This window comes from Condylura cristata, unplaced genomic scaffold, assembly GCF_000260355.1.
Source record: "Condylura cristata isolate star-nosed mole 26May11 unplaced genomic scaffold, ConCri1.0 scaffold00006, whole genome shotgun sequence".
Taxonomy (NCBI): domain Eukaryota; kingdom Metazoa; phylum Chordata; class Mammalia; order Eulipotyphla; family Talpidae; genus Condylura; species Condylura cristata.
Window position 1 is genome coordinate 12,851,060 of NW_004567107.1, and position 21,101 is coordinate 12,872,160.

The window sequence follows — 21,101 nt, forward strand, 5'->3', positions numbered from 1 at the left end:
TCATAAATAGGTAAAGTAACCTAGAGATATGGCAATCACCTGACACCACACAGCTTGCTGTTGAGTCAAATGCAGACCAGATCTAGTGACCCTCCTAATGGACTACATTGCCAGTCCCAGATCAGCTTCCTAACTTGAGACTTAGGCAGGGGATCATGAATATTATTATTGCCAAGAAGAAGCCATAGGGCTAAGTGTGATTTTTTACTAAACAGCCTTCTACCACTGCCTTGCTTGTAAAATTCATGCAGGCATCTGCTACCTCATATCTGTAATTATTCTAGAGATCCCTGTGGGGCTGCACCTCCTGAAAACAAAAATCAACAGCCTAGTCAGGTGCACGGTAGAGCCCAGAGCTTCCTACTGGGCTCTGCCTATCAATTCCCTCCTACAGAGCTAGGTAACACTTCACTGTCAAGAGGCCATTAATTTGTACTAGATTAAAAGTACAACTACTTAAGCACTACCTGCCTTACCCATAGGACCACCGCAAGACTCAAGCCAAGTGTATCCTACTGATTGGAATTATGGAATGTCCCTCCGTGGACTAACTCGGGCTGCAGTGTTCCTGGGGACTGACTCTCATGGCTATTCAGACCCTGCCAATACCAGGGTCTTTGAGGAAGTCCAGGGCACTAAAACATTAGACTTTAAATTCTTTAGATGGAAAAGACTGAATAATTCACGAGGATTTATACATACCAACACATTAGTATAGTTATCATTAAACTTTGCATTCTGAACATCTGGCATGCTACCTGGCCCCAGTAGGTACTCAATATTAAATCACTGCTCCTAAAACTTAAATTGCATATAATTACTCAGGATGATAAAGAAGGGGTTTAACTAACCTGTTAGTTTTTGACTCTTACCATTTTGTATATTTAGGAAGTTTGCTTGAGAACCCCTTTTTATTCAGTGGGAGGGGGCTATGGTGGTAGGTCTCAGGTTACTAGAGGACACACCCTCACCATCAAGTAGATCAGATCACAGCCAATTGAACAACTGAAGATACGTTGTGTTAGGAACCAGGTTATGTGCTCATTGCTAGAGGTTAGTTAGCCTTCACTACAGCTCAGATAGGTGCGTAAGCAATTGCAATGCACTGTTGTATACAATAGAAACATGGAATAGGTAGAGCACCAGTAAAAAGGAACAAGTCATTGCTTTATTTGGAGGTTTGTGGCTAATTGAGAGGAGATGGCTGAGACTGGTTTTGGATGCCAAAAAGGGACCCTGTCAAATAGGCAAGAGGGGAGGTACTATTGTGGCCGTCAGCCTTGTCACTTTTGAACAGCTCAGTAAGACTTAACTTACGGAGTATGCCAGGCACCGACCTGCTTTCACATCTGTGATCTCACCCCTTACATACTTCCTAGGGGCAGGGATTTTCATCATTTGGGGGGGACAGAGGGCTAAACGAGACTTGTTGAATGCCACTTGGCTAAAAGCAACAGTTTCATGGATTCTGGAAGTGTTCTACAGATTCCTAAGAATTTTGCAGTGGTACACAGGAGGTTAAATGGGGGGATAAAGTCTATTCTCCAGGCCCACAGACCTGCTTCAAGCACAGCAGCTACCCTTTGATATATTTTACATGATACAATTGCATGCAAGACTATTTGAATAAGGGCACTGCTGCTTAAAAACACCACCACAAGATCTGCTGCAATTGAGCAAATCTGTTTCTTGGAGCGATAGTAAGCAATACAGTCAACATGGAGGATAACTGAAAACTGACTGTACTAAGCACAGCCTAACAGCCATATCAAAGAAACAGAAACACTCAGATCACACTTGTTTCCACTTGGAGCCAGCAAGTACATACTGTACTTGAGGGCAAAGGCATGAGCGAGCCGGAGATGGGGGAAGTCCTGATGCTGAAGGCCAATCAGTGACGATACTTTCTTCTCCCAGAGCACCAGCAGCTAGAAGATTCCTGGCCTCATTTAACTGAAGCCAGCCCACAATATTAGATTCATGCCCCTGCTGCACGCCCTGTGCCAAAGGCCTCAGCCAGTTACTGCCTCAGCCAGTCCCCGCTGACAGCAAAGACAGATCTCCCGCTGCCAGGTGCCGCCAGATAAAGTGGTTCTAATCACTAGTGGAGTCATTTGTGATGCACTTTTAATTGGATCAATTTCCTCCCAATTATACAATCTTTGGAAATCGGATGCAATTTCATAATCAGAACCTGGGGCTTTCTGCAGGTGAAAAGCACAAGACAAACCAGTTCAGCATCACTTTAATTATCTCGCTGTCTATCCTTTGGCAGCTATCACAACAGAAAGCAAAAAAATCCATGCCACCATAAAAAAAAAAAAATAAAAATTTGAGTAGCTCTGGTTAGTAAATTTTGTTTCCATGAAAGCAAGGTAATAGTGTTTGGCTTGCTATCAGCCCTGTACCTAAAGAGAAAGTTAGGTTATTAAGTAAACACAGAAACCTCAGAAACCTTGCCATGAGTCCTCTCACCCACTTCTTGTCTTCTTAAACAAAGCATCTTTCCTTTTACAAATTGTAATTACAAGGATGAAACAGATGGTGGAGGCTCAATTTAGAATGGGGTGTTGATGGCTCTAAACCTTGGGGCTGATTCTGTATAAATGTGGGAATGAGATTTGGATATTCTTTAGAGAATGGTGCTTACAGCCTAATTTTGACCGGAGAGATCCTAAATGCCCTCAAAGAAGGCAGTGTCATCCTGGGGAGCAAAGCAGCGTGGTACATCTTACCCTCCCCTCCCAAGCGCCACATTAAATGAAAAGGCCTGAACACCAATGATGAAGAAATTTATCAATTATTTAATGTTTGACAGAGAATGGAAGTAAATTCTTGAACCAAGAATTATGTACTCACTTGAGGAAAATACAGAATCAGGATCCAACAGTTTTGTTTTAGTCATGAAAATTAGATGTGTCCACCTCCCCAGGTGTCTGCACTGGCCTGTGTTGCACAATTTCTTAGACAGCTCTTAGCACACAGGTCAGTGGGGGAAGAGTATGAAAAATGATGAGCCCTGGAGACTATCCAAGAGTGTGCACTGCTTCTTAGCATGTGTTTGTTTATTCCCATCTTCCTCCTTGGTGTAGTTCCAATCCACACGCTCCTCTAAAAGACAAGCAATTTCTAGACTAAAGGCTTCAACGCCAACCAACTAGGGCCTCTCCCTTCTCTGGCATATCTGCATTTAGAGAGCAATCTAAAAAAGCACAAAACCCTCAGAGCTGAAAGGTTCAGCTTCTGGATGAGACTGTCACCTACTGGCATTAAGTGAATGAGCTGTTAAGTGGGCTGGGGTCAGATCTGAGACATCATGCCACAGGGATACGATGCCTGAAACTCAGTGAAAGGTGGAGAAGATGCATGCTGGGGCCTGCACAGTGAGCACAGCAGAGCTCAAGCGAAAGTGTCACAGATGAAGCATAGTAGGAAGTATAGAGGGAAAAAATAACGAACAGGGTTGTCAAAGCCAAATGAGGAAAATAAACAAGGATTCAATACAAGGGCAACCTCATATACCACATAAAAAAACTACTGAAGCCTTGGAAGTGCCTAAGTTCTAATAAAAAACCAGCTAATTCCACCACGTGTACTATTTGAGGCATCACATCTATTAAAGCTCTAAACTCGAGGACAAAAATGCAAAAAAAAAGCACTAAAAGATAAGTCTTCCACGACTCTAGAAGTAGCCAATAGAAACAGGACACAGACTGAGTCTACTCTACCGTACCATCAACACCTAAGGGGTATGGGAAGGAAAGCAGGCTGGTGAGTTGGCACTTCTCGTTCCTTATGGGGTCGAGTATCTTCGCAGATGGTAGCTGTAAATCTTGATGCAATGATCCCAACAATCCAAGACCAGCAACTGCCCCTTAGGGGTGAGGGCGATGCCCACAGGGCAGGTGAGCCCCTCTCGAATGAGGATACTGTAACCCCCACCCTTAGGAAAGTGGAGAATTTCCTTGCGACTGCTATCAGCCACGATGAGGTCACCACGGGCATCCACACACATGCCCGCTATGCAGCGGAAATCCTCGTTCTCGGAAAAGAAGTGGCTGATCTGGCGACCCAGCTGCCCGTCAGGGCCCACAGAGCCAATAGAAAAGCCCCCCTCCAGGTGGTGCTCATTCTGCCGGTTTTCCAGATTGAGGCCCAGGCCCTGGGTGAAGTAGACGGTGCCCTCGGCATCACAGGTGACAAACTTGGGCCGCACAGCACTGCAGAGGCAGCTGGATTTGACCACACCTGCTCCTCGGTCAACAGTGAAGCACCAGAGCTTTCCACCTTCCACATCAGTTACCACGAACTGGCCGGATGGAAGGGCCGTGATGCCCCAGGGTTTGCTGAGCTGGCTCCTGTGACAGGCCACGCAGTGACCATCCAAGGTATATACCTTGAGGGAGTTGTCATAGCTGTCAGTCACACCTATCAGTCCGTGGCAGTTCATGGCCACTGAGAGAGGCGTGAGATTAGGCAAATCAGCCCCAAGGAAGCTCAGCACAAAGCTGTCAATGCCACTGGGGCTGCGGCGGATCTCCTTCAGAAAGCCTTTGCGAGTAAAGACTTGTATACGGAAGTTGCCACGGTCTGCAACCAGCACTTCCCCTTGACTGGTCACATAGAGACTGACTGGAAGATTGAACATGCCTGGAGTGCTGCCTTTGGCCCCCATCTTCTTGAGAAAGAGGCACTGCTGGATATTGGTGGCTGTCTCTGAACCCCGCTGTTTAGCAGGTGAGGCCCTAGGACTGGCAACTACTTCCTCAGGGCTCATGTCCATCTCTCTAAAGGTAACAGAGGAAGAGGCAGCAGAAGCTGCAGCCTCCATGGCCCAGGAATCTTCCATGTTGACTGTTCGTGGCTTTTTAACAGCCTGCCCGATTTGGAGGGGGCCAACATGGCCAACCTTAAGGAGCTCCACATCCTGTAGGATGAGCTCTCTGGGCAGGCTGGCGGTGAGCTCTGGCTCCTCCTCATCGGCTGTCTCCTCCAGGAGTGCCACATCTGCCTGCTTGATTTTGGCCAGGAAGTAGTCACAGCGAGACACAGCCTGCACCTCTGCAATATTAAGCAGGTAACTCTGCTCCTCTACCACTTGACTATTGCACTTCTCAGCCTCAGCCAAGGAGCCTGTGAAGAACTTTCGAGAGCGGGCCAGCTCCTCCTGGATCCTGCGCTCCTCATGGCCATATTCCTGCAGCACTGCTTTGTACCGGGCCTGAAGGTCCTTGGAGATACCTTCCAAGGCTACCTTCCTCCGCTGCAGCTCCTCCATAAGCTCACGCAGGCGGGCCAACTTCTCTCCAAAGTCCCGGCGCCGCTCCTCAGCTGCCTCTTTGACAGGGAGTGTACAGTGCCCAGGAGGCTGGTGGTCCAGCTCCCGGCAGGGCTCACATAACACCATGCCACAGCTGCGGCAGAACTGCCGGGGCAGTCGCCGCCCACAGGCCCGGCACATGAGCAGCCCCACGGCCTCGCTGAGCCCAGCCGTGTCGATGATCTTCAGCACTGTCAGGTTGTCTGTCAGCTGCGTCAGGCTGGTAATGCGGGTGATCTTGCTGCAAAAGGGACAGCGGACCCCATTGATGCTACTAGCCAGTAGCTTCTCCAAGCACTGGCGGCAAATGGTGTGGCCACAGTGCAGAAGCTTGGGCCGCAGCTGCTCCTCGGTGAAGGACTCCATGCAGATGGGGCACTCCAGCACTTCCCGGAGGGCATCCAGGTTCAGATGAGAAGCTGCTGCAGCAGCCATTGCTCTTTCTTTGAAGGGTCTTGCTAGCACAGCTCGGAACTAAACAGCTTAGCATTCATGCTCTGGAGGGTCAAGTCCTTCTGAGGAGAAAAAGAAGTCATTATTCTGTTGCCGGTATGAATTAATTTACTTCAGATATATTTAGAAAACAGCCACCATCACTCACTCATTGGCTTATTTAACAACTCTGATTGACCTTGACTCTGCTAGGTGATGGTAGCTCACAGGAAAACAAAGTAGATGCATTCAGCTTCAGCAGGCTCTGATAGGCCTTAGTGATGTGACTTGTGAGGGGGTAAACTAAACTCTCCAAAGCTCAGCTGTCTGCCAAAAGCAACACCTACCTATAAGACAGATTTAATAATGGTGTCTACCTTACAGATGCACAGAAGGGATAGTAATATGACTATGATACACTTCTATAGCCACCTGGTAGGTAACGTGTTTCATAAATGTAAATGGTTGTCTATTTTGTGAAACCTACAACTCAATTTGCATTAGGAAAAAGCATAGAAAATTATGTAAGGGAAAGATTACACACAAAGTTCTGCAGGAGCATGTGGACAAAGTAAAGGATTCTGCCTACAGGGAGTGGCCAAGGCATCCCAGAAGCAGCTGCCATCCCTGAGAGAGAGAAACAAGACAATGACAAAGGCATTTTAAGAGAAGAAAACTGTGAGCAAAGTAGGGAGGCTTTTTGTGTGTGTGCTGTATCACTTCATGTTTGGGGCCTACAAATCATCCAGAAAAAAATAGAAAATCATGATGATTAGCTTTAGGAAATCAGTAAAACTTTAGGTCAGAAAATACATGTAGTTTCCATTCATCTCTCCTATTGACTCCCTTATCCATCCACCTAAGACAGGTACTATGTAATTTGATAGATACTAAGGTTTTCTGCACACAAATCCTGTCCTTTCAAATGCTCAAAGTTTAGGGAAGGAGGCAAGACATGTAGGTGAACTGTAATCAAGGCAGAAGGCAGTACCATAAATAAGATGTAAACTAAGTCTGATGGTGGCTCTGAGGGATTTACTCTAACTTCAGGGCAAACAGCATTTCCAGAGGTGGGAAAGCATTTGATGAGGACTCAAAATGGACACAGAGGTATATGGAGGGGCCACAGGGCGTGGCAAGCAAAGGGCATGTTCTGACCAAAGTTAGAAAGCCAGGGAAAGGAAATAGATAGCACCTTCAAAGTACAAGGAACAGAGAACATAGAGCTTCTGGGTCTGCACTGTCATTTGGAAAATGAAAATACTTCCTTCACAAGGTGAATGTAATGATTAAACAACATAATATATGTATACAACGCAAAGCTTTGGCTGAGCCTCACAAAGTTATAAACACATTTTGGTTCTCTTTTCTCTCATTCTTAGGTTAAAATTATGAGACCATAGGGAAATCAGAGTAATGAGTGTTGAAAGTAAGTGGGGAGAATGATTACTAGAGACAAAATGGGCCTTTGAACTTCATTTTGATGGGCACAAAGAAGCAGTACATTTTGCAGAGCAGGGAACTGATATGATTAAAGGTTGAATGAAGTAGGGTTAAGGCAGATACACTAGTTTGGAAAGCAAAACTGCCTAGGGGAGCACTGGGGAGTCTGAACTAGGGAGCAGGCGGCAGTAATGGAAATGGTGCATTTTGAGCGATTTCAGAGGCACAATCCTAAGATTCCTGAGCTTTGTATATTAGGGTGAAGTGAAGAAGTTGAGATAGCCGGTCTGGATAACTGAACACATGGTGGTGCCTTGCACAGCGTTTACTTTTAGCCTGAAACAGCCCTGCTGTATGTGCTGTGGAGACTTCTGCCCACCCTCCTTGAGCCACATATGTTCATGAAGTAGAACCACCGAGTGATCTTCTGCCTTATGTCCTTGTCAGTTTATACCCCAAATTCGAATGACTAGATCTGCAAGGTGAGGCGCAGGATAATTTCGGCCCTTCTTTAATTCAAATCCTACAGCTGTACCTGTGCAGTCTTGTGACATGCAGGCAATCACCAAGGAGAAGGTCGGCAAGGGCAGGTTAAGTTGGTGTAAGGGCAATGCAGCAGACTGAAAAAGTCCCGCAAATGCTACCCGCTCTATATGAATACTGAAAAGGGGGAGTCAGAGCTTTCATACAAAAACAGAGCTTTTATATGAAAATACCCCCCATACTTAGCTCTGCACTACAGTTGGCCAAATAGCCAAATATCAGTGAAGTCAATCCCATTTCCTAGAAATCCCGTTCCCTTCTACTGGAAGGGACATCACATACATCTATACCTATTATGTGCTACATGCTTCATATACTTAATCTCATTTAACCTTCATAATGACACCATGAAGTGGGTCCTATTTTTATCTTATTTTTACAGATGAGGAAACTCAGGCTCAAAAGCACTAGCACAAGTCACTCAGTTCAGATGTGGTAGAAAGCTGCAAAATGGCCATCTTTAACTTTGTTTAACCCAACGTCTTCCAGCTTTTCCTTTTTTTGCATGGAGGATCTGTGGTTTAGACCAGAGGTGTGGGGGGGAATGAGAGGATCCACTATAGACAGAATGAGGAGCAGAACAGGCAGATCTACTGAAACACTGCTAAGGGAAGCAGTGACTAAGGAGGGGTCTCCTGCACCATGTGGGTCAGCTCCTGGCAGGGATCAAACCGAAGCCTTACAGGTGATAGCTCTGAGACTTAACCCTTAGGCCACCAGGGTGGCCCTGAAGATTTTTTTTTTTTTTTTTTTTTGCTGTCCTACAACACTTGTTAGTGACGGTTCTCTAAACCTTACTCATGAAATGTTGCCTTATAGCATATAATTTTCTGTACAAGAACAATAATATAGTTAAAAGATTCAGCTCTTATAGAATGGGCTAGATTGATGTATTAGTTGAGTCACTCACTTCCATACACCAGTCTTGCAACGTATTATAACTCAAATCTATTCCTGAACAGATAATCAATTATCACTTATCATGCAGCCCAGTTGCCCCGTGTCAGTATCTGAAACTGTGAATGCTGAATCCTTAAATGCCATGAGTCTGGGGCCAACAGTACAGAAATACTGATAGAATCCTCCACTCGGGATCTGGGCAAGCCTTCTCAATTCTACACCAACAGCTTAAGTTCTCTCTTCCTTCATCTGGGACAACAGACTGAGGGCAACATTTGGTGTTTGGATCCAGAGCATGTTACCTTACAATGCACAGGGACATCTGTTCTTCCCATAGCTGGCACTGCATATCAGCTAATTAAACAAGTCTGCCAACTTGTAAAAATACCAACAGATTCTTTACCCAGCTTTCTGGAATATCATACCACCCCTCCTTAAATTAAAAAGCTTCCTCCCTCCCTATCTAAGCCAACTCCTTCAAAAACCAAATTATTTCAGCTATCTGCAACTTCATGAGGCTCTCTGAGGCAGAAGAGAATGTCAACAATTCCTTCCCTGAAGCTGCCATGCTTTGCCAGGGAACATGAGACCCTCATCAAAGCATCGGGCATGGAGAGAACGTGAACCACATCCGCGCGTTCCGTGACCTGGGAACCCCACTCAAAGCAGGATCCTAGTCTGAGATAAAGCCCTGCTCCTTTATACACAAGGCTACATCTGGGCATTATTGCTAGTGCTGGAATGACTCAGACAGAAGGCTCATTCAAACTCAGTTTCCCTGAGAAATCTAGACAGAAGGAAGGAACTGGCTTACCCCCCAGTCTTTCAGTTAGCTGCCAGTTAAACTCTAAAACGAATGAGAAAGAACCCTGCCTGCTGCCCACGTTCTCTGTAGTGTCCTTTGTACTGTCAACTCTTGACCCCTCACTTATCTAGCTTACACCCGCCCCCCACTCCCTTGAGCTCATGATTAAAAATGCAGTATTAATACCATGTTGACACTATCCTCGCTCTTCAGCCCTAGATGAGAATTTATTCCTCAAGCTGTGCTGAGACTACTCCAAAACTCAGGAAATTTCTATAATTACACAGACCCCGCCTGATCTAGCTGCTTCCCAATCCATGATATAAATAACCAGTGTAGCAGAAAAAAAGCAAAAGACAAACAAGAAACCCATGAACCTTGAAGTCAGAGATCAAATAGGCACCGGCACTGATAAGCTGTGGCAGAGCAAGCAAGATGTTTAGCCTGACTGCACTCTTTCCTTACCTTATAAAAATGGTTACTGTGATAACTAGGGAAAATGCCCACAAAGTACCTAGCCTAAAAATTGGTAGGAATAATAAAAAATTGCCAAGTTATATCACTTTAGTAAAATCAGGAGTAATATTAGCAATAACAGCTACTACATATATTAACAAAGCATTTTACTTGCAAACAGTTGTGAAGAGATGAAGACTCTTTCCTCTCATGGTAAGTAAAGGTCTGTAGAGGGTTTGGTCAATTCTGAAGTAGTCTGATCTCTGAGTACATGAGACATCCGCATTAGAAAGTGATGATACTTCCCTCCCTGGTGGTACAACGGGTTAAAAGCACGGCACTATGGGGTAGTCTGCAGCCACTGCAGCACAAGTTCGATTCCCAGCTGGCCAGAGAGGTGATCCACATGGCATGGCAGATCTCTCCTGACCTGCTGTTCCCCTCTCCTCAACAGTGTATTTCAGTCAGTCTGCCTGTTCTGCTCCCCACTCTGTCTCTGGTGAATCCTCTCACTCCCCACACCTCTGGCCTGTGCCCCAGTTCTTATATGCATACATAAATAAATTAAAAAAAAAAAAGTGATGACAGATGAACTCACAACTTGCCCAGAAAATAAGCTGCTATAATTCCTTCTAAAAAGGAATAACTATGGGTGCTAGGACTAGGAGTGAACTCAAAGAGTAAACTACGATCAGGAGCAGAAATAAGATCTCACAAGTCACAGGGCAGAAGCAGAACAGGAAGTAGGGGTCTCAGTCGTGTAGAGATTGAGAAAGTGAACTCAGAAATAAGGCATTCTGGATTTGAATCCCAGCTCTATCATTTCCTGTGGCAACATGGGCATGTTAGCTAATTTCTTTAGTTTTCAGTTTATCCAAGAAAAAAGGCTTTAAGATTATCTCTCTCTCATAAGGTTACTGTAAAGACTGAATGACATTATATGTAGACAGCACTCAGTTGAGAACCAGGCTTGGCATACAGTCACCTGTGCGTAAGTTAGCAGCAGCACTGGTGGTACCACCACCCAGCCTAAGAGAGGCGTGAACTGGCCCTGTTCAGGCAGACTGTCCCTAAGGTATCAGGCATGTATTTCAAGAGCCTTCTCTAGACAGTCTGAGCTGGTCTAGAACCAAAGGGTCAGAGATGACCTAAGGTTTCAGATCTCCACCCAGTGCTTGAGCCCCTTCATGAGATAGTTCTCTAGATGCCTCTATTTCCTATACCTCATTTAGTTCTTGGGGGACTTAAGCCAAACTGGAGAAATTTAAGCAATTAAATAATCTTTACTTAGCACCACCTACTTAATGAGGCCAGTTCCATGAGAATACTAGATAGAATTCTGAGCAAAAACAAAGATAACCATGATTCTTCCCATAAAAACTGGAAAACATAAAATAGCGTACTTCATTTCACAAGACATACAAGTCCATCCTACTGCTGACACAGTCCCCTGGCTGGATGGGCTTTTGTAAGGCTTATCCCATGTCCTTTCACGACAGCTTTCTACACTGCATCTATCCCTTCTGCATCTGAATGGAATGCTGACCAAATGCACTACCCTGACACCACCAACCAAAGGCCACTCTCAGGGAGTGGCCATTAGGACAGATCTTAAGGTGGTCAGTGAGATCCCACCACATGTGGGACAGGATTCTATGCATTTAAGGCATCTGCAAAGAGCTAAGAGAAACTCAACGAGTCAAAGGGGCTTACAAGGAAATGCGCCTGATTCCAAAGCTGTACTAGTGTGGAACAAATAAAATAACCCAGAAAGAAAAGTCTGTGGGAAAGGAAACTTTAGCTAAAACACAGCAAAGGTAATGATACGTGAATAACATATCAAAAATAGTTTGCTGGGAAAGCACTTGCTTCTAAAACTAGAGGGCCTAGAAAGGTCCCCTTGAATCTTCCACAAACATTTGGCTAAGATGCTGCTGCCAATGTGACTCAAGAATACAGGACAAGGGGAAAAGAGTCTTTTCTCGGGGACCTTCAACTCATCTCACTCCACTCGGCTCCAGTGCCTTTCTCTGAACAGAGCACAAGTTCATTCGTGTGACTTTGATTTAAGGGTCAGGAAGCAGGTTCTGGGAAAGGCAGGTGAAGATGGGAATTTGGAGGACCCTAGAAGAGACTTCTTTGGGCCATTAAAATCTGGCAAAGCATTTTTAGTTCCTTTCTAGTATTGCCTCAGTCTCATAATTGCTACCTCTCATAAAACTACCATTTACGGAACATTAGGCAACTTTTATTTTTTCTTATTCTTGAAATAATTGTGCAAAGTATATGTTGTTCCTCTTTATAAATAAGGAAATCAAGGCTCAGAAAAATAAGCTGTCCATGGCCTCAAAGCTGGTGAAGAAGTAGTGGAACTGAGATTCAAATCCAGGTGTCATACCTCTCAGCCATAAATCCACCAACTGGAAAGTGTGTTAGCATTCTCCCGTTGGTTTCGTTACGATTCCCTCCAGGTAGTCTGGCTGAAGTAATCTAGTACTGATGTTTTAAATCTGACTGTTTTACCAGGCAGACCTAGTAGAGGGAGTGTCACAGGGGCAGTACCTCAGTGTATGGACAAAGATGCACTTCAAGGGCTCTTCAGACACAGGAGTATGTGCTCTCCAGTGCTGGAACAGTCTAACAAAACTACACTGTAACCTAGGAGTCAGAGACTTGGCTCACATCCCCACTTTGCCACTCACTGCATGGCCATGGATAAATCATTTAACCCATTCATTTTCTCATCAGTTAAATGGGAATAATACCTAGATTACTGACAGGATCAGCTGTCAAAGGAATATTAACTGAGATCATGTACATAAGTGTTTAATGGTACAGCTGTTCACATTTTTAATAGAGTGGGGTTGATAAAACCAAGTGCTTGTCCAAATAACAAGTAAGTTTGCAGCGAGGAAGGATTTTGGACTTCAAGCTTCTGACTGCCAGACTGATTCAATTCCAGTATGTATTTTCATTAGGGGTGTGTGAGGATATTCCAGCTAAATCACTTGACTTCTAATGCAGCCTGACTGTTTCTGAACAGGCTTCAGCAATACTGTACTTAGTTCTTGGGCTAACAGAGCAAATGCTTTGTTCTGTTCCAGGGGAAAGAAGCTCCAAGTTATAATTCAGTAGAGGAATTATAATTCAGAGTATGGCTGCCTTCAGCCTCAGTCCCTTCTATGGAGTGTTTTGTTTATTTATTTATGTTTAAGACAGTGGCCTCCTGTAGTCCCATTGCACCTCATCCTGTCTACTAATGCTAAGCTCCTCCTCTTCTGCACCCCTGGTCCTTGTCTAAGGGAAGCAAGGGCAAAACACTGGGCTACTCTCTGCATGATGAGATAGATCAACCCCTTTAGAGTTCAGTTTGATATTCATTGGTACTCACTAGGCAATTCTTTCATTAGCGGGGAATAGGTTAAGACTAGGATCAAGAGTCAAGCCCAGGGAGAGTGAGTAATTCATTCAAGATCACAAGTCAAGAACAGGTACGAGCCAGAACTTGAGTCAGGCTCTCTGACTCTAGAGCAGTGTCAACTTTGACACTGCTGACATTCACTTTGAGCCACTTTGTAGTGGGGGTCAGGGGGGTGAGGGAATGTCCAGAGTACTGTAGGACTTGTAACAGCATCCCTGTTGTCCATCTACTAGAAGCACAGAAGCACCCCACACCCCAACTTGACAACCCAGAATGTCTCCAGACATTGACACCTTATCTCATAGAGGGCAAATCCATCCCCAGCTTTAGAACTTGGCACAAGGCTGAATGCTCAACACACATGTCCCTCTTTTCTTGTCACACTCCTGCCTCAAATGCCTCATTCACAAAGTCACTACCTCTTCAAGCTGTAACAAACTTCTACAGTATAGAATTCAATCTACTGCACAACTCAGGAAACGAATCTGGCCTTGAGCTCAAGTCCCACTCACCCCCTCAAGCTCTCACACACACTATCTGCTATCATGGCTCGGAGGAACAAGGGTAGGAGCATAGATGGATGACCTTGAATAGTTTCCCTGCTTGATGCCCCTGTAACCACTCTCTCGTCCCCCACAAACCTCCTCCATTTCTCAGGCTCTGGGGCAGAGTGGACTTGGTGGCAGTGGCCTGACTGCCCCATGATACAAAGTCTTTGGTTAGCAGGTGAGGGGAATTCATCCCTTCCGGGGAATGTCAGGCTTCTTCAGGAGTCCAATTTGTGGACTTATGAATTCGATGCTGAACCATGAATCCTGCTAAACTTCATAAGGTCTCATGATACCTGGAGGTCCTTTGCTTCCTTCCTTAGCTTTCGATGCAGAGACCACAGAAAAATTCCCCCAGCACGCCAAGACACCAATCCACAACTATATTCAGAGTCCTTTAATTCTACAGTCCAGTTAGTACACCCCTCACCACCCCTCCACCTCCTAGTCGCATGCATCTTCAATACAGAATTTCAGCCCTTGTGGGCTCTACATTGCAACCCTCACCAATTCTTCAATCAAGGGAAAATCCCTCTGGTATAGATTCTTTAATCTCTGCGGCCTTCAATTTAGCCTGGCAGTTTACACCCCAACCCGATCTCTCAGACTGCTGCCCACAATCCAAGCCCCCACCTTCTGTTGCCTCAAGCACCATGCGGCCCTCCAACCTAGCTCCTGCGTTTTTTCCCACCCCCTGTCACATGTTGCCCTCCAACCTTAGCCAGGTCCTTTCTTTACCACTTCCCAAGATTCCCCCACGAATTCACCCCAGCAGTTTCCCCCAGATTCCATATGGAAATGGATTTCCCCAAATTAGTATAGCCCCAGACCCTGTTCACTCTGACGGCAGCTCTTCTCCAGAGTACCCCAATACCTTTAGATTTCCCGAAATTCGACACCCAAATCTCACCAAGGCCCCCAATTCCTTCACATTCACGAAATTCTGCACCCCACGTACCTCCAGGGCCCTAGATTCCGTCCCATCTCCCAGATGCTGCACCCCGCCTTTCCTCGGGGGTCCCCACATTACCTCATACCTCCCGAGCTGCTGCAAGGCTCATCTTCTCAGAGCCCCTCGCTCCCCTCCCCGAGCTGCAAGTCTTCCGTGCTCTTCCGCCCCACCGAACCCCTCCCCAGCTGGCTCCCCACAGCCCCACCCCCACCCGGCCCTGCCCCTCAGATCTGGTCCCCAGACCCGGCCAATCAGGCATGGGCCGGCCGCTGTCCGCCGGCACAGCCCCGCAACCTGCCGCGCAGCCACCGCCCGCAACTTAGGCCGCAGATGCTTGTCGCCGACCCTCTTTCCCGCCCCGTACCTGACCGCCCGCGGCTCCGACGCGTCCACCGTCGCTAGCCCACCCGCCCGCCGTCTTTTGCGCATGCGCTACCGCGCGCGCGGCTGGGCGGGCGCCAATTCGCAGAGTCGCCTGTCCGTCGCAGCGCCCCACCCCCCCGAAGCATGCTGGGACTTGTAGTCATCCGGGCCCGACTGCTGGGGCCCAGTGCTATGTAGGGCTGCGCGTTCCTCGTGAGCAGCCAGCGTTAATAACATTTAATTCGGCTTTCTGTCCTCACTGTTTAGTTACAGAAACTGACGTGAAAGCAGCCTGCTCAAGTTCATCCCGCCACTTGGGAACTAAACTAGAACTCACCCGTGTCGCAAATCTGCTCAATTAACCTCTCCACTAAAGCTTGACCTCCAGAAATAGTCCTCAGCAAAGCTTGCACCTTGCGGAAAGGCTCTCTGAAGCTCAGCTCTCTCATTTGACAAATGGGGTGGAAGCAATGCAGCTTCCATTTGGGTAGGCATAGAACTTGGACTTGCTTAGAAAGGTGGTACTTTGGACCCCATATCACTCCCTGGAAAACACCATCTGAGAGATGAGTTTATCAGATGCATAAATTGTGCTTGTGAAGGTGTCTCTTGCCTATTCAGCTGGAAGTAACAGCACAGGTAAATATGGGAACTCACTCTGCAAATATGGGAGTTAGGGGGAGCTGGGAAAGGGTAAAGACTTCCCAGGTGGGAATTGATCATCTGGTCTACTGACTGACAAAGACTTGTGACCCCTTAGATAGTTTGGGGTCAGTCACTGGCTCCCACAGGTCATCATATGATACACTTAATGAGTGAGGAGGGGGTTGAAATAGGATGAAAATCCACTTCTGTATGTGACCCTGCACAATGATGAAGCAAGAAACAATAACTCGCAAAACTAGAATCTCTGAGTTGGTAATGTCTGGCTAAACACATGCTTAGCTCTCTTAATTCTCATAAAGACCCATAAGGACTCACAAGGCAAGGCACCATCAGTGCCTAGGTGGGTAAATAGCAAAATCACATGTTTGTAATCAGAAGACTCAAATTGGAACCCACCTCTCTTAACCTTGTTTAATTTCTCTTAACCTTGTTTAATTTCTCCTGCACATTTCTTATCTCTAAATGGACATGAGGTTTGTAATGAAGATTAAATGAAATTGTGAATATAGTATAGTGGAATACATTTAATTAGTGGTGTAGGGTAAATGAATTAATCAGGCTTTTTACAACTCTAGCTTTTGTGGCAATTACCTGTGGCCTTGATCATGTGAATGCCGGAGGCACTTGGGAGTGTAGGTGCAGGGCATGTGTGCCTAATTGTGGACACCTGGACTGTGGGTGTGTGCGCATGCGTAAGCGTGCACACCTGAGCCTAGAACTAAGCTAAAAGCTACAGCTACACAAGGACCAGCTTGGCTTGACTACAGATGAGGCAAGACCACAAGAGAACACCAGCGAAAGAGTGTAAAGCTTCTTGGGGGCCGGGAGTCTTGGTCACCTCCTGAGCCTCCTGGCCCCTCTCACTGCCCTGCCTGCTGCCCGCTTGCCCTAGAATGGTAACTTCTTTGCTTTTATAAGTTGTAACTAGTTCTTATACCCTCTGTACTTTTGGTTCCAGAAACCCCATCTCCCAGCATTTCAGATATTCAGGGAGATGGGAGGCTGGCTTGGTATACTCCATAGCATCCTCTGCATAAGCCTGAAAGTTCCTGGTGCCTGCTTTGGCATAAGACCTCTGAAATTTCCCAAATTCTTGAGGATCCACTTGCAGTCCAGGGCCAGCCAGAGCGTGGACAGACAACCAGGAATAAGTTGAGTAAGGAGTTGGCTGGAGAAGGGGCTGAGTCCGGACTGAAGGGACTGGGGCAGATTTTATTCAAAATTGGCAGCCACTGGGTGAAGACAAACTTGAAGGTCCAGGACAGGTGAGATATTTGCTTTTCCCTCTCTGGGCTCCTGGGAACCCCCAATAACTCACTGCAGTGCTCAGCAAGTATCAGGGCTTGCAATTTGATGATTTCTCACAAAGCTCATACCATCTTAGCTTTTCACTGTGTACTTCCCTACCATCTTCACCAGTGGACTATGAACTTCCCTGAAGGACAGTGTCATATGTTGTTGACACATCTGTTAGCACAGCATGTAAAAGTTGCTGAGTGAGTCAATCAGAAATGTGACTTTAGGCAAACCACTTTCCCATCTGAGCTGGAGTTAACTCTAGCTGCAAGATGACTCATTGGGGTCCATTGGGTAAAAGCCAGCCTTTTTATGAACACAAAATACAAGGCACATCATGTGGTAATACGTCACAATTAATCCCCTCAACAGTTATTCAAGTAGTTATCAGTAGCTCCATCTTACAAAAGAGGCAACCAGCTGGGACTCAGTGAGATTAGTGGCTGCTTACAGTGACTTGTTGAAGAGCCAGAGTGATGCCCCAGACCACCATCCAGAGACTTCCTGCGTCTGAGCATACCAGCTGGCTTTCAGTGTGATGAAAGGTTGTTAGTAAGACTCAAATGAGAAAAGGAGAGTCAACAGTACTTAAAAAGTCAAGGTATCTCTGGGGAATCCTAGCTGTCACATCATGGAGTGTGAACCTGTTGAGGCAAAGACACACAGATAAGCAATTCTGAGCAGCTTTACCAGAAAGATCAGGAAATGTGCTCTGCCCAGGTTTTCTGCTGTGTTGGAGGCTCTGCTTGCTTGTTTCAAGCAATTCTCTCTTCAGGAGACTGGGGTACCTCCACTACCCCCTCTGTTGCAGGTGGGAGAGAGTAGGGGGTTGCTGACTAAAAATAGTTTCTTTCCACCTTGACAGTTCATCTAGACCTTCTCAGGTGAGGTGGAAAGAGGGAGCTCCCTGCACCTGCCATTCTGAAAACCACAGTTTTCCGTTGAGCCCAAGTGAATAAATTTGGGTTGACCTTAGCTTTAGCCTGATGTTTCCCAGTCACAGACGTCTTTACCCTGACAGCCTGAGAATATGGCCTGAAAACCCCAAACAAAAACGGCAACGACAAGACCCAAGTGTGTTCTTTTCTCTTAAATGTGTCACTTTTAGTGCCTTAATTACTTACCAGTTAAACTAATTACACATTCCCCGTAAAATAAGCACCCCGGGGAAATACACTTATTTTAATCCTGTGCAACAGCCTACCGGGGCATAATATTAACATGCCTCAGAGACAGGGAAATTGGGAAAAAAAAAAAAAAAACAACTTTGTGGAGCATCTTAAACACTCATTATTCAGTATTTTAAGATAATCTGTTTTGGGTTTTTATTTTTCCCTCAAACACTTAGACCTCATGTCGCTTCCCAAGGGCTGTCATAACACTGTCCCAAACTGGGTGACGTAGGACAAGCAAATGTTTTCTCCTGGTTCTGGAATCAGAGGTCTGATGCCAGGGTGCCGGCAGGCCCTGCTCCACCTGAAGCCTCTGTGGATGATCCTTCTTGCCTCTTTCAGTTTCTGATGGCCCCAGGTATTCCTCGATTTGGGGCGAATAACTCCAGGCTCTGCCACTGTCTTCACAGAGGCAGTTTCTCCTTGTCTCGGGTCTTCACACCACGTTTTCCTCTCTCCAATGTGGGTCTGTGCCTCTTATAAGTACACTGTTAGCGTTAAGTTTGATCTCTATTTCCTGAAACTAGTATGACCTTAACTTAATTATATCCCACAGATTTATTTCTCAATAGTCATATTCTGGCATACTAGTAGTTAGGACTTCAACTTTTGGGGGGGAGTGTAGGGGTTGTAATTTAACTAATAGCCTGTGAGCCACGTATTTTGTTTTTCCCCTTTTACAAATATCTCTTATTTAACTTTCACTCTCTGTAAAATCAGGCTACCTAATTAAGCAATACTGCTGTCACTGCTCATTTTACTGGAGTAAAATGAGATACCGAATGTGTAGCACTTGTCTGTTTGGCTATGTTAGGATGTTGCTTCATGTAGTAATGCTTGTTATATTTCACTTATGATCGATTAGTTGCTTATTAGCTCTACCATTATTTAATAGTGAGGATTGCAGAACCAGACACATCTGGGTTGGAAGTTTCCACCCACCTAGAGGGTGATTTGATATAATGCATAGTAACTTGTTGCAGCTGAAACAGCTTATTTCTCTCTGTTCATTTTCCACCTCTGCAGAAAGGGAATAATAGTAGTTATCTAATACAGAAGAATTTTGTGAATGTTAAATGACTTAATAGATCTAAAGATTTTAGAGCACTGCCTCGTATGCAGTAATTGATCTGAGTATTAGGTATTATTACTTTTTCTGTTCTTCAAAAAAATAATCTCCCTTTCTTCCCTTACCAGCAACTGAATATATAAAAAAGAGAGGCTTCTTGCTTGTAGATATAGGAAAGAAAGTATAAGCAGTTAAAGCTTTAAATATACCCTTACCAAATTTATCTGCATCTAAAGATGTATAACTGTTAGAGTTTTCATAAAATAATATTACTCAATTTATCACTGGATAACAAATATCAAGATATCATGGTTTAAAACAACAAAAAGTTCTTATCCCGCCATTTCAGTGAGTCAGAAAGCTGAGCACAGCTAGCTGGATCTTCAGCCTCTCACACAACCGTCAAGGCTTTGGCTTGGACTGGGGTTTCATCCAGGCTTTGACTGCCTTGCTGGCAGCGTGGGGCTCTGTAAGGGTCATTGGGCTTCTCCTGTCCCTGCTGGCTCTTCACTGGAGACTGATCTCCCTTCCTCGCCTCATGAGGCTCTTCATGGTGGCATATTTCATCAATGTCAGAGAGAGAGTGGGATGCGGGAGCAAGACAGAAGTCCGTGCTTTGTAACCAAACTGCAGAAATAATATTCCCACAATATTCCTAGTTTCTATTGGGTAAAAACAAGTTACCCAAGTAAAACAGTATAATAGGCACTGAGTTTCAGGAGGTGAGATCATCACTAGTCATTTTAGAGGCTCCCTCCTCCCACATCTCCTCCCCCCTTATCCATCCTTCTCTTCCTCCTTGCTGTTCTCCCTTCCATCAGCTCTTGTTCCATTTACTTATCTATGCATTTGTGTGTCTGTCCCCAGCCCACTTTCTGCTGAAACTGACTCTTAATTCCCAGACGCCACACTGAGTCCTGTGTTTCTCAGTCACACTTACACTTAGCAAATAGGTACATGACTGATGTTGAAACTCTCTTTAAATTCACAGCCTAAAAGAACATTTGAGTTAATGTTATACACTGTCTTAATATAACCATTTCATTTACATGAATATAAATGTTTGTAAATGTTCTCTTTAATCTCTTTATACATACGATTAGACTGGGTATCCAACAAGTGTTTTTCTAATAAGTATGTATGTATTTAATTAATACAGAAAATGTTAGAAATTGGGGCCTCTCTGGTTACATGGAGATGAAGACTCAGTGTTATCACCACTATAGCCTGAGTTCGATCCTCAGCCAGGGAGCTGACCAACATGGCGCAGCAGACCTCTCCTGTCTGCTCCCCACAGCAGAATATTTCAGTCTGCTCCCCTACACCCCGGCCTACACCCCAGCTCTTCTATGCATAAATAAATAACTAAATCTTTAAAAAATTTTTAGAAACCTTATTTCATCCTGGCTGTGATAGTTGTCAAACTGGACACATGACACTTAAGAGTTTCAGATGACAAGTCTACCTTTGAACATTTAACATCTTACAAAGTTTTTTACATTTTATTTTCTTTGAACTTCAATGGGAGGAAAAAAGTGATTCAGAATTTCAAAGCTAGATTTTATATCCCAGTGGGTTATATGCATTGGCCATATCCAGTTTATAATGATTTAAACTAGGGTAGGTGGTCAGAAGTCAGCAATAATCAAACACTAACTGATCTGGTGCTTGAGAACATTCCTGGTGGAGGGTTAGCACCTGCAAGCAACTCAGTG

At 45.3% G+C, this 21,101-nt stretch overlaps 2 protein-coding genes across 4 annotated transcripts in view; one reads left to right on the top strand and one right to left on the bottom strand.

Annotated features, from left to right (window-relative positions):
- The window catches only part of ASTN2 (astrotactin 2), a 766,181-nt gene that overhangs the window by 567,441 nt on the left and 177,639 nt on the right, over nt 1-21,101 (top strand). The gene's annotated exons all lie outside the window — the stretch shown is intronic.
- Nucleotides 2,785-15,233, bottom strand: TRIM32 (tripartite motif containing 32). Of its 2 annotated transcripts, none has more exons than XM_012721365.1 (2): nt 15,185-15,233; nt 2,785-5,832 (listed from the first exon to the last, which is right to left on the bottom strand). In XM_012721365.1, exon 2 carries the CDS (start codon nt 5,753-5,755, stop codon nt 3,794-3,796), a length of 1,962 nt encoding a protein of 653 aa, XP_012576819.1. In that variant the 5' UTR covers nt 5,756-5,832; nt 15,185-15,233; the 3' UTR covers nt 2,785-3,793. The 2 variants fall into 2 exon arrangements, with proteins under 2 accessions (XP_012576819.1, XP_004677455.1); XM_004677398.2 differs by having other exon boundaries at nt 2,785-5,835; nt 15,185-15,229.

Coding starts and splice junctions, on each gene's coding strand:
- TRIM32 (XM_012721365.1), bottom strand. CDS start 5,755: ATGGCTGCTGCAGCAGCTTCTCATCTGAACCTGGATGCCCTCCGGGAA.